Source organism: Pezoporus flaviventris, unplaced genomic scaffold, assembly GCF_033815535.1.
Source record: "Pezoporus flaviventris isolate CSIRO_AGI_PZ_B2104156 unplaced genomic scaffold, CSIRO_AGI_Pfla_v1 ptg000030l, whole genome shotgun sequence".
Lineage (NCBI taxonomy): Eukaryota > Metazoa > Chordata > Aves > Psittaciformes > Psittacidae > Pezoporus > Pezoporus flaviventris.
In genome coordinates, this window is record NW_026892578.1 from 1,170,275 (window position 1) to 1,197,786 (window position 27,512).

The following is a 27,512-nucleotide window of genomic DNA, read 5'->3' on the forward strand; positions in this document are numbered from 1 at the left end:
ACAAAACATACTGAAAACAGATCCAAGATTATGAATATTAAATATTTTTATTGCAGTAGTATACCCACGAGTAATTAACTGTGAGCAAAACTTTTTGTGGATAGGTACTCAACAGAGGTACACAGGCACTGTGCCAAACAGACCTTTTTATAGAAAAAAAAAACCCAACATAGAATCACACAATCAATCAGTCTTTATTACACGAAAGACTGACAAGTAGACTAATGAATTTTATATAAATTTTATATTGTTTTCCCATGCAATTATATGAGTTTGCATAAGTAATTCCCTCCATTCCTTTTAGTGTCATATCAGTTAGTACAACATCCTCTCTCAAACTAAGAAGCCTTATTTCTCTAAGCAGATTACATTCCTAAATGCAATAACAATAAATTATTTAAACAAGGACAGATAACACAAGTAAATAACTTAATTCAAAATCTATAATATTTCTCAGGAATGCAGAAAGTAACTTTGCTGGTGTCCTGGGTTCAGCAGTAGCAGTCATTTTTCTCCTCCTTGGTAGCTGGTGCAGTGCAGTGTTTTGACTTTCGGCCTGGGAACAGAGCTGATAGCGATGTTTTGGTTTGACCAAGGACTTTGTGAGCCTCATGCTCTGCCAGGGAGGAGGGGAAGCCGGGAGGAAGCAGAGACAGGACACCTGACCCAAACTGACCAAAGAGGTATTGAGCTTGGTCGGGCTGAGGGGGGTGAGTTATCGGTTGGCTGGTAGTGAGATGCTGTATTCTCTTCCCTTGTTATTTCCTTTATCACTGTCATTATTGGTAGTAGCAGTAGTGATCTGTGCTATACCTTAGTTACTGAACTGTTCTTATCTCAACCCGTGGGAGTTGAATTCTTTTCGATTCTCCTCTCCGTCCCTCCGGGAGCAGGGGGAGGGCAAGAAAGGGGGGGGAAGTGAGCGAACGAATTACCTGACTGGGTTTAAACCACGACAGCTGGTAACAATAAAATTCATTTCATATTAATACATCTCTGAAAACTTTCTTATTTTCCACTTTTATTTTTTGGTTGGTTTTGTTTTCTTGCATTTAAGAACAAAATCCAAATCAGAGGGTAAGAGACATTCCTTCCTGACTGACATTTGCACAGGTTCCCTAGTCTGCGCCTGCAAGAACAAACCAAAGCAGCTTCTCAGATGGATGGGCTCTGGACTAGCTCCCTGTCATCACAGGCATTTGGCTTCTACTTCTGTACCTCATTAAGCTAAAGTTCATTTGAAAATGAGACATTTCACTATCTATCAGTACACAACATAGGCTGGCAGCTCCCTCTCAGCCAGGGTCCTGCTTGCTGTTCTTTAGTGAAGGAATAAGGAAAAAAAAAAACAAACAAACCCAGCAGTGCTGTAGGAAAGAAATATGTAGTGCTTTTATTGAATTTAAAAAAATACCTTTCTTCAAATTGCCTTTACATAACACATGAAAACTTTAACATCATTTGTATAAATATAGCAAAAGGAACAAGTATTTTTTTTTTAAATCAGTGTTTTGGCTCAGTAAAATAAATTTCCTTTCCCTAAAGGTAGGGATAACAAGTAGCAGTTTTTCATTCAGTTTATTCCAGTCAGCAAAAATAATTCAGGAGGCCCAAAGTTGCTGGAACTCTGTTGGCTGGCCTGTGTAGTGTGAGCTGTCAATGTGGAAGCGTAAAGTTAGTATTACACCCTAGATCTCAGAGTACAAATACCATACTTCTAGGGTCTAGTCTTCACATTTGATATAGGCATCTTCTTAAGGGGGAGGTCTGTGAGCAAACCATACAGCTTCTGTCCTACCACGTTCTTTTATCACTGGTAGCTGAAACAAGCCTTGCTTACATGGATCTCAGTAACTTTAGATGTACCTTCAGGCTCTTTACCTTACAACAAGCTGTCATAGAATACACACCAGATTTAAAAGCTGTGTGTGACAGCTATGTCAATGTGGCACTTCATGACCAGAACTGATCCGCCCTTGACACTCCCATCTTGACCAAACTATCGAATGAGACCAGAATACAAGCATGTGCTTGTATATGCATACATGACATTCAGCAGTAAAACACTCCAGTACCATGGCAGTTTGAAAGCCTCATGTTTCAAATGCTTATTTCCCCCTCCTATCCTGAAATGAAGAGATTCTTACTTATTTCATTCTTACCAAACACACACTCAGTTCACAAAACTCAGATGGCACTGTCTCTCAGAAGCAGAGTTTCAAGTTTTCCAGCATACACCAAGGTAAACAAAGCACTTTAGGTGTGAGAGGAATCTATTTCCACTGGTTTTATCACTTATCAGGCAGAACATGAGGGTCACACCATCCCGCATTCACTAAGCAGTTCTTCCAGGGGATAGCACCTCACACTTTCAGTCTTGTTTGGTTGAGAACAGAAGCGTAACATGATAAATGCTTGAGCCATGAAGAAGAAAAGGCCAACATTGCAGTGTCAAAATGAATAGACAAATTCTGAAGGACGTAGAATACGATTTTTTTTTGTCAGGTGAAAAAGTGGAGATATCACAGGATCAACTCAAAGGGAAAATTTCTGCCCAGTACTGTATTAGCAACAGCCTTGAAGGACAGGTTGGCAAGTGATGGAGTTTGACACAATAGTAAGTTGGTTGTTCCAAGACAAGGGAGCTGTATGGAAAAAGACAGGCCACATTAAAAGAAAAAAAAAATCAAATCTGTTTAAAAATCAATCAATTCCCTCCCCCCCAAAAAGAACTGAAAGTACATCACTAGTTACACTCAACATGCACACTAAGTTTTAACAACTTCCTTTCCCAAACAGCTCTTTGGAAGCTGCAGCTCCAGTCCCACTTCAACTAGTCCCAGCCAAATTCAGTACATGGTCCTCTCAGATTCCTTGGATCAGGGCAGAGGGAAAGAAGAAAAACAAGCAGCGGCAGGGGGCAACCCAGGGCATCTCTTTCACTTTAAAGAGTATTAAGCAACAATATAATTTTAGCTCTATTTTCTAAACACAGCTGGAGCCAAAATACATGGTCCTACCACCCCTTTTCTTCTTCCATATCACCCTGAACCCTCCAGGAACCAGATAAACTCACTAAACTATACCAAGGAAAAGAACGGTTTCTGCCACCATAGCTGATTCAGCCAGCTTCAGCTGTCGGAGCTGATAAATGCTGGAGCCAACTCCCTGGCTAGGAACAGGAGAGAAAACCTGCTCTCCTTCAGCAAGAGCAACCTGCAAGAAGTGGGTACCATGCAGCCGCTTGATCTGGTCCTTAAGGTAAGGCAGATGAAGCCAACCATCCTATACTCCCCAGGAGACACAGTCTGTATCATTAAGCTAATTGTTCCATTTGGGTAAAATAAGAACAAATATATTAAGCCATTTAACTGTGGGAGAGGGGATGAAGGGGTGTCAGTGTGAAATCCTCTAGAGAGTAGGTTTTTGACTCAATACAGCATTAAAGTGATATTTTTATGCTGCCTGCATGGGACAAGTGACTAAAAATGGTACAGTTCTTTACAACGTCAACAAGATCAGGGAAGAGTATTTATGCTTTGTCAGGTTCAACAGCACTTTGAGGGGGCTGGGCTTGTCTCTTACCTTTTCTCTTGGACGGTAACACACTGATGCAGTAACACAGAGGGATTTATCTTTTGGCAAACTGAATAAGACAAGTAACAAACTTTTAACAAAGAAGTTTTGTGTCCTTTCATTAAAACAAAATGGAAGAAAAACACTTACTGGCATCAACCATCCCCACTACATAATATCATAGTTGTAATTAATGCAGTTCTCTTCATATTCGAACTTTAACTGTAATAAAACATAAGGTTGTTTGTTGTGTTGTTTGGTTGGTTGTTTTTTTTTGGGGGGGGTGATAATTTTTCTCCCCTTTCAGTTTTAATAACAAAAAATTTCCAGCAAATCACAGTGCAATTCTTGGAAAAGGCTTCATGTACTTCCTACGTGATATTCATGTCATCTCTGTGCTACTGATGGCATTTCAAAGCATTCTGTTGTTCTGGACAGAAGAAAAAAAATGATTCACATCTGTAGATGAAGTTGTAGTACCTTCAGTCCAAAAAATCTGGATAAGATTGTCTGCACAAAACAGATAAATGTGACCTTCAATCAATCCATCACCAACCATGTGAATGGAATTAGTCATTAAGTGTCATTTTTCTTTTGTTATTTAGGGAGAATTAAAGTCTTTTGGTAACAAATGCAGTCCTGATGAAGATCCATTTTTTCTGGACGGCATGTGGTAGCGCACTTTCTTCCAGAATTTGGTACTTGCCGAGTGAGACCTTTCTGAGAAGTCCCCTTTCCATCGGATCACTCCATGCTTTTGCTTAACATACTTGATGGATTCTGGCATGGTTGCATAATCCTGTATTTTTTCCAGTTCAATGAGAATTACTTTAATGCCATCTTGGATAAGAGCGTTGTACATGGCTAGCTGCTTTTCAGATACATCTTCTAGGATACTATAACAGGAGGGTTCTGGTACTAAAACAATTATCACTCTTCTACTTTGATGAATTTTTTCATCAGCGATGCTGATCACAGCTGTAGAGGAAAAGGTTGTACAAAATGAAGGGTTTATGTTTCTATTTTTTGTTACTATCATGTTGCAGTTGTTTCACTCACTGTTTGATAGGACAAGGGGGAATGGCTTTAAACTGAAAGAGGGTAGATTTAGATAAGATATTAGGAAAAAATTCTTCACTATGAGGATGATGAGGCACTGGCACAGGTTGCCCAGAGAAGCTGTGTCTGCCCCATCCTTGGCAGTGTTCAAGGCCAGGCTGGACAGGGCCTTGAGCAATCTGGTCTAGCAGAAGCTGGGTGCTCCTGCTCATGGCAGGGGGTTGGAACTAGATGATCTTTAAGGTAATTTCCAACCCAAACAATTTTGTGATTCTACAATATTTGAGCCAACACACTTTACCTCACAAATAGGGATAGAGTAAGAGCATGCAAGCAGTTACATTGCGTTAGCCAACAAGTAGAAATTTGGCCAATGCAACACAATCTGACCCCATCAGCATGCACTTGCATATTCTTGTTTTGCATAAACAGAGGAAAGCTACCAACGATCAACTACTTGTTTTGCTAATGTCATTTTATCATCATCACAGGTGCAATAGCAAAAAAAACCAAGTTTCAAAACCATAGGCCAAATAAAACTCATCTGCAGATGTCTAGGCTAGCCAGACACTAAAAAAACCTGGAAGAGCCAAACAACGTCAGGGGAAAGGCAAAGATTAACAGACTTCATAGAAGCACCTAGTGCTGTATTTCTCATTATCCAGCAGAGAAAATAGGAAAATAGCTCATTTGATTGTGGTTGATTTTTAGAATCACATCTGATTGATTGTCTGTTTCTGAGTTGTATTTGCAACTGCCAATGAGAAAAAACTCAAGTGTAATTTGTCTTCAGGTAACTTACCTTCTCCTGGTAAATCATCCCTCCCAAATATGAAGAGGTTATACCCACACTGTCTTTCTAAGACCTCTGGTAGTATCTTCAGAGCAAAAATATCTGATGAATATAAGCAGCTCTCTCTGTTTTTTGGATACACAACATAAGCATCATAGATCTTCCCATCTGAAACTAAAGAGCAAGCAACAGAAGTAATATGAGAATGGATTCTAAAGACACAAAAGCAAGCAAACAAACAAAAATCTCTAAACTCTGGGGTTTCTTCCCCACTGGAATAATTGTTTTAGGTCCTAATCCTGCTGTTACCTAAGCATATATTATACTAAGCCTGAAATATTTGTAGAATCAAGCCTTCTAAAATTCAGTATGCTGGATCTGAATAGGCAAAAGAGACATGTAAAATGAAGTAGGTTTTAATATTCTTTTTTAACTCCAAATTTTAAAAATGTTGGGAAATAGGGGTTCTAGTAATACAACTGAATACTTAATATTACAGCTGCCATATAACTCAAAGGTAATTTTTGTAACCTGGAGTTTCAAAGCCCAGCAACCACTTAGACATGAAAACAAAAACCAAAGTATTTGGAAAAATTCAAGGTCTGAATGGTATTAGGTATTCTGAAACAAACTTTTCAGAAAGACCAAATTTAAAAGACTTCAAAGAAACATAATGGAATCTCGATACCTCTAGAAAATACCTTCTGTTTCTCTAGCCAGGTATCCCCTCTGAGATGTCAGGAAATGACCCACGATTTACCATAGTCTCATAGACAGCTCCCCTAGCAACATTTTTCTGAATGACAGGAATTTACAGGAAGTAAAATAATTGGAAGTGCCTTCAAATAGAAAATGAAAGCAAGTGAAATTTGTCCTGGTTCATCTATTGAAAGTAAGAAACAATTCCACTGTATTACTCCTTTCTGTAAGAAGGATAATTAAAAGAAATCTGAAGAACTGCTATCAGAGCACCATTCAAACCACTGAAATATGTCTTCAGAGAAAGGAATGACAGTTCTGGATTCCTGGGAAGGTGCTGATTTTTCCCCCTGCAGATGCTTTTGTTTTCTGAACTAATTTTAAGCATCCTAAAAACATGTTATCCTTTCAAAAATCCCAAGGAAGACCGATCACACTCCATGTGGTTAGCTCATTGCTTTGCAAGGGAATGTGGAGCCTTGTTACAATACAGAGTATTGTTACACAAACATACCTTTTTTACCCAGGAAAAGATGGCAGGAGTCCCGATACCAAAGCACAATATCAATTTTGAAGATCTTGTAGATACAAAGAGTAAAAAAACCTAAAAATACTAAAGAAACTCCTCCTCCAATTAAGTAACCTTGAATGTTCCGACCTGCAGTAGGGTGGAATGAGAAGAGAGGAAACAAACAACACACAGTTATACACTAGAACCAGAGAGACGAAATTGTTTAGCCATTAAAATACTTTTTAAACAAGGAATTAATAAATAGAACTGGAAGTTTTTCATGTATTCCTTTCTGCAAATATTCAAAAACCCTACTATTCCATTTCAGAGAAGAGTTACTTTAGCTATGTGGCAAATGAGGCTACTCTTCAGCTGAAACATGAAAATATTGACATACAGACCAGGGCAACAGTAGTGAGAATTCTTGTACAAAATCTTATCAGTCAGAAAGCAAGAAAGTCAAAGGTGGGAAGGTGATTCCTGACCATGCTGTTCTCCCCAGCTTTCCATTCTGTCTAGCATCTTTGAAGATCTGTCATTGAATTTACTAATTTTCTGTCCTAAAAAAAATCACTCCCCACAAACTGCATTTTTCAGTTCATGCATATTAAATGATTTGTGAGGTTAAATCTTACCCTGACAATCTTTATGAAGAACTTAGTTACGTAACAAGCTAAAGCTCAGATCCACTTTTTAGTCAATCTTTTACAATGTGGCCAGTTAGAGGCAAGTTTGAGAATAACTTCTGTTGAAGGATTGGCTCTCAGCTGACAAAATCAGCTCAACTGAAGCTCAATAGACCAGAGGCTATTTTTCTTCAGCCCTGCATTTGAGGTTTCAAAGCCTGCTTTACCTTTAAGTTCTTCTACTAAAAAGAAAATGTCCTGCTAGCTACCAATAGGTCAAACTTAATCCTTGTCTCTGAGCACAAGACTGGGCACAAGCCACATTCTCCAACAAGTGGCAGGATGCTCCCAATCAACATGCATGAGCCTATCCAGAAAGTGATAACACAGCACATGCATCAGTAACGGAAAGTCCATAACCTTTCCAAGCAACTATTTCATTTCTTCATTATTATTACTATTAGAGTTTCTCCTACTACATAAGTAGATTTATTTTTTTTTCCTCTCCTTTCTCCTTGCGATCTGAAGCCTAGTATTTGTTACTGAAGGATAGCACAACCAGGTCCAAATATACATTCATGGCCTTTTGACAGTCCACACTTAGTCTTGTCTCCCTTCCCAGCTTTTCAGAGAACTGGCCATTTTCACTGCTCTTCTAGAAATACAGTCTCCTCCAAATCACATGCTTCTTTAAGTACAAGTGTGTAAAATAAAGCACAGTATTCCACTGAGGTATGATACTTGCTTCAAATAAATTGGACTGTTTCAATAATGTTTCCTAAAACACTGAATGAGAAAAGCCAAAACAAATTGAGTGTTTTCTTTAATTTTGCTAATAACACAACAAAAATTTCACTAAGAAAGGTATTGAGCTGCACTGCCCACTTTGCACCACAGTACATCATGCAGTTTTAGCTCTAAGTAAGATGTTGTCAAACCGAGATCAATCTTGATAACCATATTATCAAGATTTGATCTCTTACCTGGGCTTTCCAATTTGAGGTAGGCTGTAAATTGTTGAGAACCATATATGAAGTGACAGAAAAATTTATGTGCATAATCCTTTACTTTCACTTCTGAAATGTTAAATTTTGTTCCAGATACAGCAAGTCCATGAGGCATCCACTCTCTGTCATTAAAAAATGGTAAAAAGTAAACATCTGTAGAGAAACTGAAATATCATTGGTTAATATGTGATTCATCTATCCACTATTAAAAGAACATTCATTTTTTACCTCTATAAAACTAAGAAGCCAGTGAAGCACAGTAAATATCACCCCTGTAACAAACAACTTCATAACCAGAGGTGACTTGGCATTTTCCATACATATTAGGTTGCTGGCCTTGATTGCTGAGTGGGACAGAGTGTATCATTAGCAGTTATGCAGATGATACAAAACTCAGAGGGATAGCTGATACACCCCAGGGTCATGCTGCCATCCAGAGGGATCTTCACAGGTGGGAGAAGTAGGCTGAGAGGAACCTCATGAAGTTCTAAGCAAAATGCAAATCCTGCACCTGAGGAGAAATACCCAGTCCCTGAACTGCATTAGGAAAAGCACTGCCAGCAGGTTGAGGGACATGGTCTTTCCTCTATTCAGCACTAGCAAGGTCACACCTGGAGTAGTGGGACCAGTTCTAGGCTCCTCAGCATATGAGATTTACTGGAGCAAGTCCAGTGCAGGGCCATGAAAATGGTTAAGGGAGTGGATCATCTGTCATGCAAGTGAGCAGGGACTGTTCAGCCTGGAGAAGAGAAGGCTCCAGGGCAGGGGGTGGGTGGTGGATCTTATCAGTATGTTTAAATACCTGATGGGAGGGAGTGGAGAAGAGGGAGCCAGGCTCCTTTCAGTAGTGCCAACTGACAGGCAAGAGGCAATGAAACACTTTCCCATCTGAAATTCCATCTGAACTTTTTTTTTTTTTTACTGTCAGGGTGGTCAAACACTGGAACAGGGTGGCCAGAGAAGTAGTAAAGTCTCCAACGGTAGACATATTCGAGACCCAGCTGGACAGAGGACTGAGCAACCTGCTCTATCTGACCCTGCTTGAGCAGGGGGGTTGGACTACACAATCTCAAGAGGTTCCTTCCAACCTAAGTGATTCTGTGAATGCAAGACTATTCAAACCAGTAATAACTAGTAATAAAAGTGCCAGGATTCTTTGTACTGACGATAAAGCAGAGACCTTTCTATGCAAACTAATAGACTTCCCAAGCCCATATGGTCCACAGCCAATGGTGTCAACCAACTTGGGAAATAATTATTCAAAGAATTCACAAAAGCTGAGTGACCATGGACCAAACGGCAATAAGAAGGTTGGAGATACAACGTGCTATCATGCCAAGTACCATCCTACTCTAAGATTTACAAGTGTAAGGTGTGGAGGAACTGCAGTAGGAAGGCACCTATAAACTAGAATCTATATATACTCTATATACTGAAGTGACATCACCTTAAACACTCAAGGAAGAAAACTCATTTTGCAGAACATCCTGAAGAACCAGTTTCTGTTACTTAAATAATGGCCAGCAACTTCTGTCATGGGATGCTAATACAAACATCCCCATTTTGCAACATGTTCAGACTTATTCATGTCAGTTTTAAGTTTCCTCCAAGCAAAGAGTTACCTCCCAGGTGTAAGCCTCAAGTCCATAATATTGGCCATGCCTACACTGTGGTTTGCTATCAGCAAATGCTCCACAAATTTAATTGCTAAGAAATTGCTAGTATTTTTTTAAATAAAACATTATTATTGCAATTAGATTAATTTCTCTGATACTGGCTAATTTGCTTTGCACTATTAATGCTAATTAGAACTTGCACAGGACATATTTTGCACATCTCTACCTCTGGCATGAAAAAAATTATCAGGCAAGATAGTGATGAGTACTAGAAATCACTTCCAAGTAATAAAAAAAAAATCTTAAGGGAGAATTGCTTTGAGTGTAACATATTAAATACTTTTCAGGAAGTGTTTAATGGCAGCACCAAGTTGGCTTCAGAAGAAGATGCAGTTACTACAACTTTAAAACAGCTACACAGAGCTGCACATGTATCTTAACTGGTGAAGCTGAGAAACCTCATGCCCTAAAGAAAAATGGACTTAGATATACCTTAAGAGACCACAAGCTGGGGTCCTATATTTATAAGCAAACAACCAAGCAGACAGATCTATAATGAAACTAATAATTCACTCTAAGGGAACTCTGGGACAAAGGAGAACTAAGATTCTTTCTGGAGGCCAGATAGAGATCAATGAAAAAGATGGTTTTAAAAGCAGTATGAAAGCTAATTCTCTTATTTTGTATTGATGAAGGCACTTGGTGGAGAGAGCAATGCTTCTGCATGACTATGAGCTGATCAGCTGAGAATTTCTATTTCTTTTCATACTGTATTTTAAGGGTTGTATTTAACAGCAGTGACTGATAAAACGAGAAAGCAAACAGTACATTCACACTATGCTGTTATAGACCAGTCACTGACTGAGAAAGGTCCTGCTCTCTCAAAAGAATTGCTGGTTTTATCAGCTTCAATTGTATTTGATTTTCCTGAACACAAAAAAAAAAAAAAAACAACCAAAAAACCCCACCAAAACCTAAATGTCTCACAACAAGAGTTTCTGCTTTGTGTTCTTGAGGATTAGCAGTGTGTCTGTCCTTAGAAAAGGACCAGCTTCACAAATAAAAATAAGTCAAGTGATTTTTGTTTGGAACAACCTATCCTTCCCATATTAATGCCAGAAGGCAGGCTTTAATCTATTAGCAAAAAAAGACTGCATAAGAACAGATGCCTAAATAAGCCTTACAAAATCATGTTTCACAACAGCATTATAAAAGCCTACGTATGATTGCATTATTACATTTATATCTGATAAATCAGTATTTATAATAAAATGGTTTGTTGTTTTTTTTTTTTTATCCCAAGCAATATGAATATTATGTACTTAATGTAGACTTCTAATCAGTTTTTCAATGACTACTGGCATCTAGTCAAATGCACTCAACTTTACTGTGAATTCACTGCAAATTTTTGCATTTAATTCACCTACAAACGCATTTACAGTTCAAGGTATTATACTCACTCATAATACTGTTCCCTGTAGGTGTTATCAAAGATATCAACATCCTCATCGTCAACTTGCCAGAATGGAATCAAGCCATTTATGCCACTTGATATATTACATTCCATAACTACATGAGAACCTACAAAAAACATTCAAATATGGCAACTGAAGGTCTTCTAACAGAAGCAGGATCAAGTGATTGGGGAACAGCTTTGAAAAGGAGGGATATGGAAAAACCCACTTACCTTATGAAAAGCAGAGTCCTTAAAACTCATCCATTTGTAATCCACACCTGGGTGCCTCCGACCTGGATATAAACTGCACCCTAAATGTAGGTGTCTAAATGTTCACATCTACACATAAGCTAGATGTCTAAGCTAGCAACAGAGTTCAGCTCTGCTCAAGTCCACTTAGATACAAGTGGACACACCGGGACCTTATCAACTGAACGGCTCTCCAGACTCCACTGAAAGATCTCCAGGGCTCAAATCAGTTGCATGTACACAGTGTGCTGACATCTGAGATGCTCTCCAGCATCTAAGACATCTGTATGGAGCTGGCAGATAGGACTTCAGATCTTCAAGAAACTTGTCCTGCTAGAATAGCCAGACCACTCAAACCAGCACTAGACATCTATGTGTAGGCAACTGAATTGAGCCCCCATTGAGAATGAAGACCCACTGTAGGAGAGGAACTGGTTCGAGACCATCTTAAAAATCTGAATGTGCACAAGTCCGTGGGTCCTGATGAGATCCATCCGTGTGTCCTGAAGGAGCTGGCAAATGAAGTAGCGAAGCCACTGGTCATCATATCTGAGAAATCATGGCAGTCAGGTGAAGTTCCCGATGACTGGAAAAAGGGAAATATAACCCCCATTTTCAAGAAGGGGAAAATGGATGACCCGGGGAATTACAGACCAGTCAGTCTCACCTCTGTGCCTGGCAAAATCTTGGAGCAGATTCTCCTGGATGGCATGCTAAGGCACATGAAAATCAACAAGGTGCTTGGTGACAGCCAGCATGGCTTCACTAAGGGGAAATCCTGCCTCACCAATTTGGTGGCCTTCTGTGATGGGGCTACAGAACTGATGGACAGGGGTAGAGCAGTTGATGTCATCTACCTGGACTTGTGCAAAGCATTCGACACTGTCCCACACAACATCCTTGTCTCTAAATTGGAGAGACATCAATCTGATGGATGGACCACTCGGGGGATAAAGAACTGGCTGGATGGCCGCATGCAAAGAGTTGTGGTCAATGGTTCAATGTCCAGCTGGAGACCAGTAACGAGTCGTGTCCCTCAGGGATCGGTGTTGGGACCGATCTTGTTTAACATCTTTGTCGCTGACATGGACAGTGGGATTGAGTGCGCCCTCAGCAAGTTTGCCGATGACACCAAGCTGTGTGGTTCGGTTGATACCCTGGAGGGAAGGAATGCCATCCAGAGGGACCTTGACACGCTTGTGAGGTGGGCTGATGCCAACCTCATGAAGTTTAACCATGCCAAGTTCAAGGTCCTACACCTGGGTCAGAGCAATCCCAGGCACAGCTACAGGTTGGGCAGAGAAGAGATTCAGAGCAGCCCTGCGGAGAAGGACTTGGGGGTGTTGGTTGATGAGAAAATGAACATGAGCCGGCTTCAGTGCGCGCTCACAGCACAGAAAGCCAGCCATATCCTGGGCTCCATCAAAAGGAGCGTGACCAGCAGGTCCAAGGAGGTGATCCTGCCCCTCTACTCTGCTCTCGTGAGACCTCACCTGGAGTTTTGTGTGCAGTTCTGGTGTCCTCAACATAAAAAGGACATGGAACTGTTGGAACAAGTCCAGAGGAGGGCCACGAGGATGATCAGGGGACTGGAGCACCTCCCGTATGAAGACAGGCTGAGGAAGTTGGGGCTGTTCAGCCTGGAGAAGAGAAGGCTGCATGGAGACCTCATAGCAGCCTTCCAGTATCTGAAGGGGGCCTATAGGGATGCTGGGGAGGGACACTTCATTAGAGACTGTAGTGACAGGACAAGGGGTAACGGGTTAAAACTTACACAGGGGAAGTTTAGATTGGCTATAAGAAGGAAATTCTTTCCTGTTAGGGTGGTGAGGCACCAGAATGGGTTGCCCAGGGAGGTTGTGAATGCTCCATCCCTGGCAGTGTTCAAGACCAGGTTGGATGAGGCCTTGGGTGATTTAGCGCATCATATCCCTGCCCATGGCAGGGGGAACTAGATGATGTTAAGGTCCTTTCCAACCCTAACTATTCTATGACTCTATGATTCTATGATACCACCTTGACTTAAGGACCCTAACTCATATGCGGATACTCATGTATCAATAACTATACCCTGCAGCTGAATCCCATGTTTGCAAACACACACATCTTTACTCCAGATCAGAGTCTTTTGGCCAACACTGTCCACTGGGATGGTTTCTGAATACTCTCACACTTTGCTCCCAGAATAAGCTCACCTGTCATTCCTTTGCCACCAAGAGTCCAGATCTTACAGAATACTTCAGTATTAAGAGAGCAAGCCAAGTTGCAGAATATATTTATTGCCAATGTACCTCAAAGTTTCATTTACAGGAAGGTAAGCAGCTTTCTTGGAGTCCTTTCCTTCTGTATTTTACCCATGGAAGTCATGATTTGATAGGAGAAGGTGGGCTCTCAGATCTATGTAAAGATCTCGGTGTTTCGTTTCCTAGAACCACATCAGATCTAGATGCTTCCACCAAGGAATGGTGTCTATCAAAAGCATGGAATAAACCTTTAGCTCACATGCAAAGCAGTTACCTGAACAAGAGTTCACATAAAAACCACAGATGCTCCCCCATCTCTCCCCTCACAATAATGAATTTTTCTAAAGATGGGGTTTAGTGCATTTTACAGCTCTTGGGAAGGAAGAAAAACCCTCAAATATTTCATGCCCTCCATTTCCATACATTCGTGAATGTACTGTTAAGTAGCTACACAGCCTTCTGCAATTTCTCATTCAAAAAGCATACAAATGTTTCTAGGTTCATGCAGGTGTTTCCAGGTTCTGCCCCACAGCCAGGCATTTAATGGGAGCAAAGATTTTATTTTTTTTCATTAAATAATGGAAGTCACACTAAAGGTACAGAACAGAGAATACTTTTGAATGGCAATGGCAGTGCCCTTTTTAAAGAAAAAAGAACAAACAAAAACCCTATCAAAACAAAAACCTTCATCAACTTCCTTTAAAGGATCCCCTGTAGTAGAGAACTGTTTGTACTTGTTCACTAGCCCACAGTAAACCCATGTTGTGGGTTTGTTCAGTAGCCACAATAAACCCAACTTTGTGGGTGGAGCCATTATGTCTCCTTTTAGTTTCACGTGTGCTTGCTTTGGTTCCTATGTGGAGCCAGAAACCCAAAGCAACCTTTCCTCAGAATTTCTCTAATTACCCAATTGGTAATATCCTTCCTCAAAGGATTACAAGATAACTTAGATGCTGCATTAGGAAATTCTAGTAAATAACAAATCACACTTCTCCAAAATCAGCTAATGCCCTTTCTAATCAAATATTTTGTTTGAAACAGTTCCCCTCTTAGTGCACAATGAGAAAAAAAAAACATTACAGTTCAAGCAGCTCCAAACATCATTCTTCTGGACTACATCAATAGAACACAACTCTGTCCAATGTATGGTGCAATTTAAACATGTATAGGCAAGTCTTTCTAAGCAAACCTACCATACACTTGGCCCACAGAATCACATAGAATAACTGAGGTTGGAAGGGACTTTGGGCAGCCTCCAGTCCAATTTCCAGCTCAAAGCAGGACCAGCTCTGAGAACAGACCAGACTGGTCAAAGATTTATCCAGGTTCCGAAACCTCAAAAGACAGAGACTGCACATCTTCTCTGGGCAGCCTGCTGCACTGCCTGGCTGACCTCACTGGAAATAAGTTATTCCTTATATCCAGAATCTCTTATTTAAAAAATTTCTGAGATAAACAATATGTGGGATATCCATCAACTAGCAGCCTACTGTTTCACAAAAGATCAGAAAGCTTTCAATGCCCTAGATAGAGGAATAAAATCCAAGTTGTGGAGAGGGAAAGGAGACAGGAAACAGAGGAAGAAAAACTACTGAACTGGTCAACTGGTAACTATCCTAACATGTTGTACATGTGTAACCATATTTCCATGGATACTGAAGATATGTCAAGACATGGACACTGGGAAGTGGTACAAAGGACAGATGGCAAGAATAAAATAAATACATAAATGCATCCTACCCAACACTGCTGGTCAAGAGACTCCAATCTTAGGCCCACAGTCATCATGTCATGTCTGTGTGCCACCTCCTCCCCCACTCCCCAGTTACTTGCAGGAATAATACTCTCTGTCTTCCAGATATTCTCAATCCACGCGCCTATCTTCCACTCTTGCTGAAGTCAGTGGAACTCTTCATGTGTTATTTCTGACAGACCAGTGGCTTATTGGTTTCACTGAATGTTAATGACTTCTTAAATAGTCACTACTTACCAAGTTCTACTTCAATTGTATTATTTTTCGGATAAATAAACTCTGGCCTCATCTGCAGGGGTCTTTCTAACAGAAACAAAGAGAAAAATAAATCTTCAGGCAAGAAATTTTCCACAATTTACTTCAACTGATAGTTTTACAATGGTTTTATTTTATTGTCTGGTATTATTGTAGCTCCACACTTACTACCACTTTCAAATTTACAACAAAAGTATCTCATGAGATTTGCTGTACTCTATCCAAATTATTCTATTTTAGCTTCCAAATTAACAAAAGGCTTTAGCTTATCTTAAAAATACTTTTAAAAGAAAATCAGATTTACTGATAGTTGATATCAAAGTAATATAAAAACCAGAAAACAAACCAAAAACATACGATTAGCTTTGTCAGACAGATGGAAAAGGAAGAGGGATTGTATCAACAAACTCCTAGACCAGGTGAATATCTATTTAAGTAAAAGAGTAAACAAGCACACACTTAAACTGGGCTGCATGATGTATAAACTCACTGCTAGTAACCCACTGTTCTTGTATTACCTATCTAAAGTCAGAATTTGGATTTTATCTAAAAAATTAACACCTTGCATCCCACTAACTTTTCTGATACGATACTACCATGGTACTGGCAAGGTCATCAGCAATGCTACCTAGAAAGATGCAATCACAATAATCACAGCAATAAATGACAGTACTGGGACAGTAATGCAGCCAGTTCTGAGCCCTTTGTGCAGAAGAGCAAAGCCAAGTGCCAACAAGTAAAGCCAATCCTTTCCAGAGGAAGATTTATTAACTTTACAATATTTATACAGCTTGTCACATCTCCTTTCCCATCAATTGAGATTCTACTAAACTTTGTAAGCAAGTTCACCAACAGGGCCACAAGCAGGTGTTTTACTGTGATGGTCTCAGAAAAAAAAAAAAATCCTTTTTATTTAATTTAATAGTGCATTATTTGTTTTAGCAAAAATACACATCCACTCAACCCCCCTAGTAATCACTCCTTCCTCCTAATTCTCATTCCTAACCCTGCATTTCTCATTGCTCCATGACAATTCCTCCTCAGAAGCAATACTCAAAATGCATCAGGAATTAACATGCACCACTGCATTTCAATTTTCCGTTCAGGGAAAAATTAATTGAAGGTGATTACAACTCTAATTTCACAGAGCTGAAAAGTAACATGCCAAATAGTTTATGCCTTCATACAAACATTTACAGCAGAGCCAAAAAGAGAAGAGAGTAACCTCAGTGCACTCACCTTTAACCTCTAGACTCATGGTTCTTGAAACATTATATTGCTTTCCCAGGTATGTGTACACCATACGGCATGTGTAGTTTCCTCTGTCTTGTACAGTTACATTGCGAATCAAGACAGCATTTTCACCCTCTGCCAAAAGAAGTCTCTTGTCTTCAAGAAATCCAGGCTTACACTCCTAAACATATCAAAAGTACCTGTAATTTAAGGGAACTAATAATCTGATAATATTTAATAAGTTACTGAACTCTACAGATTATTAAAGTACTTGACAAATACCGATTTATTTTTTCTGCAAGACACAACATGGGTTCTTATCCAAGTATCATTACACTCCAACAGGAAGTCTGATGATGCCTTGTTGCATTTGCACTTTCTAAAAATCACTGCAGCCAATCCTGTGAGTTTTCAAATGCTGTGTTTTAGTTCACTGCCTTCATCTAATAGCTTGACAGTTAGATATCTCAAGTGCAACAGAAGTTATTACACATGTTTATGAGAATACATGCCTGCATTGCCAGTTTGCCAAGATGAATGAGAACTGCTGTAGCAGTGCCTCGTGCTGCTGGGTGTATTGCTGTTTCTGTGGCAGTGCAAATGCAGTGAAAAACACTCTTTCCTGACCTATAAGCAGTGTAGAATCATTTCATCTCAAAAGATGTAAAATAACCTTGGTACTGCACCTATACATGTACAGGCTCAGGTATCTACTTTAATACCAGCATCAGAATTAAGCTACTTTAGAATTTTACCTTAACACAAAATACGTGTTTCTAAGCTTGCATAGTCTACAGAGTACTCTGGCAAAAACAGAACAAGAGGCATAATAATACCACACCATGATCACCAGATAGGACAAGCCTAATATTCTGAAAAACTGAAATTAATTATGCAGAGCCTTGTATTTAAAGAAACATGTAAGCTTTTAAACTTACTATCTAAGCTTTTAAACTTATTACATACAAGAAATAACCAAAGAATAAACTAGATTTTCATAAATCAACAAGCCAAAACACGTTTTTGACTCTGAAAAAAACTTGCAATCCAAAAATGGACAACTGGATTTTTAACATACCTCCTATACCTCCTTACACCTCCCCAGTACTGTAGCAAGATAGATACCTTACTCAAACTGTAGAGGAAATTAAATCTTTCCTTCCAAAAGCTGCTTTTACACAGTTATTTTATAAAACATTTTAAATAGACTATTTTGTATTCTGTATATATGAAAAACACATGCACCTTACCTTATACCAGTGTACTTCAGGCTGATTATTGTCTTCATCTTTAAAATGTTCTAGATCAGGACATATTATCTTTCCAGTATTTCTGCTTGTCACTTTTTGTTCAAACCTCATTTTTCCATTAAAACACAAACTGTTATCATTCTTAAAAACTGCTAAATTTATAGTTTTTTTCTTAGAGTAGTTAAAGCTCCTGTAATGAGAATGGCAGAGAAGTCACATCACTGACAATAAGGTTCCTTGCTTCCACCAAGTCATTAGCAATAAGGTTCTTTGTTTCCAGCAAGTCGGGGATTTTTCAGAGAGACTTCCACATCTCCACCAGCCTTGCCTCTAACACCCCTTCTACATGCCCCCTAGCTCTTAAACATCCCCCTCAGCTCCTCACCCCCTGTTCCAGATCGAGACATGCAAATAAGCTCTGATTGTGTGTTGTGAGCAGAAGTAAGGTCTGCTCTGAAAGCACCAAAGGGGATGCAAGGAATCCTCAGAGCTGATGCTCTACAGAGCCTCCAGCACCAGCCTACCCTTGCCATTTTCAGCGCTACGTTTGCAAAAACACAGTAGTGCAGGGTACCCTAAAACATATCTGCTCTGGAACATCCTCTCCCAAATGAACAGAAGACAGATTTATCTCAGCATTCCTTGGAGAGACGTATCAAGAAAAAAAGGCTGCAAGTCTTAGCGAAAGAGAAGCAGAGCTTTTGAATAACATACACATCAAGGTGCAACAATGATGCGAAAATGTCATTTTGCAGCAAGAGCTCACAATAACCTGTAGTACAGTAGCTCTGCAGAGGATGAATGGCACTAGAAACCAGAAGCTGATGCCAGAAGTAAAGGAATACTCTCTAATAATTTTTCACTCAACTCTTTATTTCTCAACACTATGCTAAGGGAGAAGTTTCCAGAAGGGTGAACTACATGTTTGGACAGTCCTGGCATTAACTCCAATACACTAATTTATATACTATTTACATACTGCACCTGAAAAGCTCTGCCATTAAGGTTTAAGTGAATGATGCACAAAATGTAGCCTACAATTAACACAACTGAACTTCAAGTTTTTTGTCCCACTGATCTTTATGCGGGCCAGGGATGTGAGGTGTCCACAGGAATACATCTTATAGCTAGAATTGCTAGAAATAGCAGGAAAGACTAAATCAAAATTATTTAACTGGGTAGCCTTGAAAGGATTACATTTCTTCTGACTTCCAATTTTAGCTTCATTACCAATTCTGGAGCAAGAAGGTGCAAAGGCCTGAGACACTGGAAGTTTTTGTTGATCACTGTTACTACACTCAAAACCCAAATGCCTTCAGTATAACTGTATGCACACCAGTACACATAACTCTATAGCACATTGCTTTGCTGTTCAGATAGATACATTCTCAGTTTTGATCAGGAACATTTGGTAATGTTTTAAAACAAAACATAACAATAGTTTTCTGCCTTTTAGTTTAAAATTTCTAGAAGGATTCCCCAAATGCCGATATGATCCTCAGAAAGTCTGTATGTGGTGATACTGCATCCAAAACAAATGAACAAAGCAACCCACTCACAGAGACCATTGGTAATATTATCATGCTTTAAGATAAAGAGTCTTCTGTATGAACCACTTCTGCAGTGCTACATGTGTGGAAGGAAATCAAAAAAGGCAGCACACAGAAACAAAAAACATGGTCAAAACAGTGCTTTTAACTGATCTAAGCTCTCTATTAAAAACAAAAAATTCTGTACATTCAAGTTCCACAAATGTATTATCACACCTGTATTAGCACCCAGCTGTTTCCCTCCTTTCTTCCTTACCTTACATTACATTCATAAAGTCCAGAATCTTCCAGCGTTGCAGGAATAAACCAAAGCAAGTCCTGTCGCTGATGGATCCTGGCCCATCTCTCTGTGGTTACTGGTGTAGAACTACCATTTTTATACCACGTCAGATTGTAATCAGATTGAAGGGCTGGCGATATAAATATTGGGCAAGTAATAGCTGTAGGCTCTCCAACAAGTACAAAGTAATCACAAATAATGCATTCTTCTATTGAAAAAGAAAATGAAAAAAATATCAATGCTTTTAATATATATACTTTTAAAATATTAATAATTAATTATAAAGGAAACTGAGTCCTACTGCTTTCAGGACCAGAGCTACAGCATGACTCTTGAAGATGGCATTCAACAGCTACCTTTAAGTTCCGGAAACCAATCTCTTTGGACTTTCTTCAGAGGAATCAGAGAGAAGCTAAAGTACCCTAAATTTATGTGGCTAGATTTAAAAATATTTATGTTGATTTGTTCATTCCATCCCCAACTTCAACCCAAGAAGAGGCATTCAGCATATATCCAATATGCTAAAGCAACACCAAACACCAAATCCACTATGGTGCTCTCAGTAGCTCTTTTCTGCTAAATACACACCGCTCATCTCTTGCAGGTGTTCTTTTCTAAAATGGTAATTTCAACAATGCATTTAACTTACCAGCGCTGAGCAGAGGTATCAGTAGAATGAGATGGCCAATAAGCAAAAACCTAGATGTCATCTTTTGCTGCAAAGAAGAATTTTTTTCATTAGTGTAGTAAGAGTGTTCAAGCTGTGCTGTTCTCTGCACCCTGCATTACTTCTTAATAAGAAGCATTAGTCATCTACTCCTCTTTCCACATGTTTAGAAGAGACACAACTACAGATATGCAGTGACGTATAAGGTTTCATTCTTCAAAATGTTCTTGTACAGTTCAGGAAACACTGCTTTTAAGTGCAGATGAACTTGTAGCTCTTTGAAAGAGGACAAGCACGCTGTAACTCCAGTGTGATCTGGCACTTAAGTGTGTGGAAACAGCGGCTAATATGAATTGCTGTGGTCAGACAGAAAACAAAGCATTTGAGAATTGTAATTTCACTTCACATCTCAGGACTTCTTTGCAGCCTTCTCCAAAGATGTGACTGAACAGACACCCACTGCCTTCATGGCCTGCAAGTGTCTTCCACAAAACATCTAAATCTCAACCAAGTCCTGCTCCCCTCTCACATGTGGCTACTTTTTCTTGGGAAGACATCATCTTCCAAAGCCTTCTGCTATCAACCACCTGGAAAACACTTAACTCCTTTGCCTTCTGACAGCTCCTTATCAGTTAAGGTCTGCATTTACCTGTTTTGCCTTTCCTCAGTTCCTGATTATTTTGCATGCTGCTCCCTCCCACCCTAAAGCAATCTGTTTTCCCACGTAAGTGGCCCATTGCAAAATATTCATTACAAAGGTCCTAGTTAATATGTGGCTTCTACCCAGCTAGAAATGGCTGGAAGAGGAGATGGTGTTCCCTGAAAAACACTCATGGCCTTGACTTACTTTTATACCCAGCGTAGATCACTTTAGTGACAAATAAGCCACACCAGCTCCTTCTTTTGAAACATTTCACATGCAGGTATGTTGGGGTAGTAGGGAGGGAAACACAAAGCAGAGTTCAACACTTTAGTGTAACAGCTTCCGAGTACGTACTTCTTCTGGACAGTTCAACTGACAAAACACTGATACCATAGTTTTTATTTAGTTGCCTTGTATGTGGTTTTCCTTTAACTTGCAAATGAGCTGACACTTCATTCTTGGAGTTTCAATTTACCTGTAAAGAGTGGAGAAGAGGAAAAAAATGGATTTTACAAAACACATTATTTGGACAGCAACATATCCATACAACCCCAAATTTTCCACAGACATCCTAAATGTAAAAGCAAGAGCATCCCTCTGCCTACACTAGAGAGATGACTGAAAACAAAAGAGCAACAACAAAACTTGCAGTTTTGACCATGAATTCTAGCAAAGGCTTTTGGTAAATAAAGTTTCTGTCAAAAATAACATAAGATTACACAGGCGTCAAGCACACACCAAAACCAGGCATAAGGAGCTACTTTGTAAGATAGTTTTAACCACTAAAAGGAAACAAAGAATACTTAAATTTAGGGCAAGAGAAAAATAGTTAAGCGATCCAACAGGTTAAGCTTTACATTTTGCATCCATTACTGGTCTTCAGTACCATGGGTGGCTATCTTTATAATACTTTATGCTAAAGCTCAACTTTTTAAAAGTTCTACTGTTTCAAAATTCACGCACACACACCACCATCAAATATTGCAGCAGTAAAGCTTGAGAACTCTAGAAAGAAGAGAAAAGTAGTCACAATACCTCACAGCATATAGAGCATTTCTGTTTTGGTCAGGCAGTTTCAAGTGAGCACACAAGGTTTATACACTTTTTCTTAAGCAGACCATACACAGAAACACTACCCAAAATCCAGAAATGTGAAGCAGCAAACTTGTCTGTTAACAGCAGATGTCTGTTAACAGCAGATGTCTGTTAAGATACCTAACAACTTTAGCCTTGTAGTGCCTTCTGTCCCAGTCTCAGCAATATGAAATGGCCTTGTGATACAACCACAGAAGCTCAGAAATCTCACTTATGTAGAGAGAATGGCAATTTCACTCATGACACTGCCTACAGACTTAGTCTGGAACACTGCTTCAGCTCAAAATTTGCTGGGCTCAAAGGAAAAATGTATGTGAAGTCTTTTAAGAATAGGTGAGGGGAAAGACAACCAACAACAAACAAAAGCCTGCACCACCAATCATGTTTGTGGTTCAAGCTACTAAAAATTAAAAGGTTTGATTTCCAAGTTACTTTCCTAATATGTATCTTCCCACAGTTAAAATACAACTTACTACTGCTCCTTCAAATGTCTAAAATTACCACCTTGAAAACAGAAGCAGGAAACATGCTGACCTAATTTAGGATACTGGCATTTTGTTCTCTGAAGGGTGCCTATCTTCTCAGAACTTGCCCTTTTACTTGCCTTAGGTACATTACCAACTTTAAATGCCATAAAAATAGGTTTATAGACATCCCAGGTCCCTAAGTCTGCATGCAGCAGAATTTACTTGTAAATAACTTATAAATACATGGACATGACAGTTCCTTGCAAAGGCTGGCACAATGAAAAAATGCTCAAGACAGTAGCATAGAAAGCATCTAAGCCCCTTGAATGTGTATCAGCACATCACTGTTAATTTAAGTGGCTCTAAATATTGATCACTATCTATGTGGATTCATTACAGAAAGGCTCAGATCCTGAGCCTTTGAGCCATACAGAACACCACAGAAATTGTGCTTAAAAGGCAACTCATTGCCACCTTTGCAAATAACATAACGGCACAGAAGTGGAAAATGTCCCAATTTAGTAGCCTACCTATATAAGAGAACTGAATTCACTTTTTAAGAAACACTTCAATACAGTTTAATTGAAACAGGGTAGGGAGGGTGTGAAGAACCAAACACATGTGGCCACACGCTCCAAAGTACAAGCACCAAACCAAGATACAACCCACCACAACAATTCATAGAGCTCACACCTCGTTCCTTGTGCTTACTGTGGTCAACAGGAGTGAGCTGTTAAGCTGCCTACCAGGGTTAAACTACAACAGCAAAGCAAGATCAAATTTTAACAGCCTATACCTTGTTTCCAGTCTACCACTTTCCCAAGGTCCCAACTTTCTGGTCTTAACACACTCAACATTTAAACAAAATGCAGCTGATCATTCTGTGTCCCTGACCATAGCAGGAGGGTTGGAATTAGATGATCTTTCAGATCCCTTCCAACCCAAACCATTCTATGGTTCTGTGATTTCACAGGGGCATGTGTGAACCCTGAGTCACACAAAATGATGCAGAAGTACCCTCTAAAAGTGGATCTGGTTATCCATTGTGGTATTCTGTCAGCAAAGTGACGACCACAAACTTTCAACCTTAAATGCCTCTTTTCCAGACAATCCTGCAAGTTGCATGATTACACAAACGCATTACCCTTATGGAAAACCCATTATACAAGACATTATCTTGAAGCTACATCAAAATGAAGAAAGAAGTCAAAGAAGAATATTTGCAAAGAAGCCTGCAATAATTAAATCTTTATAAGCTAAATTCCAGTTGAACTTTGTCTCGAAGTTCACCGCTCTAAATGTGAATCTGAACCACGTGTTTGTTACAGGTACTGCCACAACTTCTACCAAAGCACAGGAGAATTAAAAACCATCTGTATCTCTACATAACTGTACAGATACCTGTAGCTCTTCATAACCAACCAGCACCAGTTGATTCTAGCACAGTGAAGAGCTACTTATCCTCCCACTTCAACCTCACATCAAACTGGAAGCAATGACAGCACCCAGATCACCTTGAAAAAAGTGATCTTTTCAGTGTTCAATTCAAAACAGTACCTCCTTTTGGCATGAAGTGGAAGGAGCTCATTTCGCAGTCAGCGCTTCGAAGACTTTTCTATGTCATTTCACCCCCTGCTACCTGTCAATATGGAGTAATGTGGAGTTTAGTGTGGAATATTTCTTACTTAAGTCCAAAGTAAGTTATTACTTTTCCTCTAACATTTTCAAAGTACAATTAAGAGGCATTTAAAAGGACCAGAAGGGTTCATGCAGATAAAAATGTATCAAACCCACAATGATGCAAAGTATTAAAAAATAAATGTACTTCTCTCAGAGGAAGGAAATCAGTAATACTGTTAAAAAAAAAAAAGAAAAGAAAAAGTAATGGCTATTTAAGGATTAATTTAAAATAGCTGAATTAAAGATTCTGCATTATAAAACAATTTTTATACAAGGGGTTTTATGTCAATCTCTTGGCTTTTACAGCATTCCAATTTCACAATCTATATGAAAGATGAGCATGTTCACTTAGTAACTCCAGCCTGTTTTTTGAGAATCCAGGCACATACCAACAGTCTAAGTCAAATGAGTGTGCTGTTGCCGAATTTACAAAGGAAAACAAAACACATCCAGCATTTTGCTCAAGTTCCTGATGAAAATTCTTCAAACTTAGGAGCTGCTGCTGGAAACAAACAGAACCTTCATCCATCTCAGTAGCTTTGGGTAGTTTACTCCTGCCAAGGTCTGGCTCCACATGCTGCTGCCAACCTCAGTTGTGACCAGCACAGGTCCAAGACTGCCAGAGCAGGAGCTCCTTGCTAAGTTTGGTACTGCTGTTTCTGCAGACACCTCCTTCACACAAAGCCTTGCTCCTGCATGTGAACAGTTTAAAAGCTTGGATCAGATGATCCTTAAGGTCCCTTCCCACCTGGTATTCAATGATTCTATTATGATTCTAAACAAGAGCCTGTTTTATTATGGTTATGCAATAAAAACTTTCTGTAGTGGTTTACTGGGTCAAGAAAATCCATGCCAAGCTTTATGCTGCTTCCTGTTACAAGTACACTAAAAAATACGGTTCAGCACTCCTAGTCCTCATTTTTATACCACACTTCCCATCCTGTTTAACACAGGATAGGTGTATAACACAATACACAACAAGGAAACAGACAGAAATGCAAGACCAAAACCATGACTTCCAAGGAAGCTATTCGGTGGCAAATCAGCAGCTCTACACCGCGTATCAAAACACGTCTGAAATTAACAGAAAACAAGGGTTTGGGGTTTTGTGAACTACCAGCACTTCAGTCTACCTGACAAGGAGTTGATCCTGCCTTCAACTGGACACCTGACCGGCCTGGGGACGATGGAGAGTCCCCCTCGCCACCGCCCGCTACCCACGCTGCCAAACGGGCCGCGGTGAGGCGGGAGGAAAAGCCCGGCTGCCCCAGCCGCTGCCAGACACCCCGCCGCCTCCCGTCCCGTTCACGCCGGCGGCGCTGGAAGCCGAACCTCGGAGGGAGCGAGACGGCTGTCCCGACGCTACCCGCTGCCCTTCCTCACCTCCATCCGCTCCCTGCGCCGACCAAACCAACCGGACCCCCGCCACATACCGAGCGGGCTGCTAGCAGGCCCCGCCTCGCCCGGCCAGCCGGAGCCCCTGCCGGCGACTCGCCCCGCCCAGCGGCCCGCCCCGCCGCCTGCCGCTCTCGGGGGCTGGGTGCCTGCTGATGGTGTCTGTGGGAGCTCAGCCGGCAGCAGGGTGTGCTGAAGGGGTGTGGGGAACGCGGGGAGCCGACCAGAGCCAAGTGACCTCCGAGGGCCTGCGGCACCTGGTGCGGGAGGGCTGGCCCTTACGGTGGTGTCCCGGGTGGCCTCCTTTGAAGCATCCCCTCGAAGTTCGGGCTAACCGTGTTTTCTCTGGCAGCAACCCACTTCCTATATCCGCCGCGCCTGGGTTTCGCTCCCCTTCCTGACTTCAGCACTATGCGGACACCCGTTTTCCAACAGCTGCCCTCGGGGCTTTTGGCTAGCCCTGGCCAGCCTGATCTTGGAAAGCGGGAGAGCTCTGCGGCCAGCTGGGCGTGCAGAGTTGGCCATCATGCGGGGATAACACCCATTTGGAGCGGAGAGCTTTCAGGTCTTCAAAGAAACAGATTCTGCCTGTGCACCATGATGCATCCTGGACACACCATACCTGCCCTGGGCACCTGCGTAGCACACGTGAAAGCAGCTCTTGGTGAATCTGGCACCTCACTGATGCAAGTGAGTGCAGGGACTCACTTTACCGGAATAGTCATGTGAGTGCCTAATGCCACTATTTCCGTATTCCATCACCTGAAGTTGCTCAACCTCTCTATTTGGAGCAGAGCTGTTTGCTTTCCAAAAGTCTGGTTTGATCAGCTGTCCCTTCTGCTGTGCCAGGGCATCACTTTTCCAGTTCAAACAATAGTTTTCTTCCTTCAGGGTTTGGGTAGTAGTTCTATATAGTTCTCGTTCTGAAGTTTGATGGTGAAATTAAACATGTTCAAACATAGAAATGCAAATTTTTCCAGCCAGGGAGAATTTCCTCTGAAATTGTTCCCTTGTCCATCATTTTCAGTTCAGTGCCTCTTCCCCCTTGAGTTTGCCTTGACCTCCTTCATTTTGGTTCCCATAAACTTACTGTTGGTCACCCCTCCAGGACATGACTGTAGGGTACTGAGAGTGATTCTTTAACTCTGTCTCCATTTTTACTCAGCATCCACATGCATTTACTTTGAAGTAAACATACATTTTAATATGAATTATAAAAATGTAATGTAAGAAGAAGCTTCATCTTGGGGTTTGAACTATTTCCAAACCAATGTGAAGGGACTGTCATGTTGGTTAAGGCTTTGGAAAAATGTGGGAAGGCATCATGGTTTTAACTTGCTAAATGGTAGAAGTCTTTGTTCCACGCACACATTTTCCCAAGTTGGAAGCTTGGGTTTTTAAGGTAGAAG

The 27,512-nt window shown here is 40.4% G+C and overlaps 1 protein-coding gene and 1 long non-coding RNA gene across 3 annotated transcripts; both read right to left on the reverse strand.

The window, feature by feature from the left end:
* Positions 1-1,365: 1,365 nt before the first annotated feature.
* Positions 1,366-3,828, reverse strand: LOC133272491 (uncharacterized). The gene is made up of 2 exons (XR_009744452.1): positions 3,586-3,828; positions 1,366-2,645 (listed from the first exon to the last, which is right to left on the reverse strand). It is a non-coding gene; the product is annotated as an uncharacterized LOC133272491 (long non-coding RNA).
* A 9-nt stretch (positions 3,829-3,837) lies between these two features.
* On the reverse strand, positions 3,838-26,138 carry LOC133272486 (interleukin-1 receptor type 1-like). 2 transcript variants are annotated; one of them, XM_061459628.1, is made up of 13 exons: positions 26,092-26,138; positions 24,586-24,667; positions 21,671-21,941; positions 20,806-20,872; positions 20,133-20,364; positions 18,327-18,516; positions 17,083-17,257; positions 15,826-15,891; positions 11,348-11,468; positions 8,248-8,393; positions 6,642-6,785; positions 5,438-5,602; positions 3,838-4,554 (listed from the first exon to the last, which is right to left on the reverse strand). In XM_061459628.1, the coding sequence occupies exons 4-13, from the start codon at positions 20,864-20,866 to the stop codon at positions 4,178-4,180; spliced, it is 1,677 nt and encodes a 558-aa protein (XP_061315612.1). In that variant the 5' UTR covers positions 20,867-20,872; positions 21,671-21,941; positions 24,586-24,667; positions 26,092-26,138; the 3' UTR covers positions 3,838-4,177. The 2 variants fall into 2 exon arrangements, with proteins under 2 accessions (XP_061315612.1, XP_061315611.1); XM_061459627.1 differs by having other exon boundaries at positions 8,248-8,435.
* Between the last annotated feature and the right edge of the window lie 1,374 nt (positions 26,139-27,512).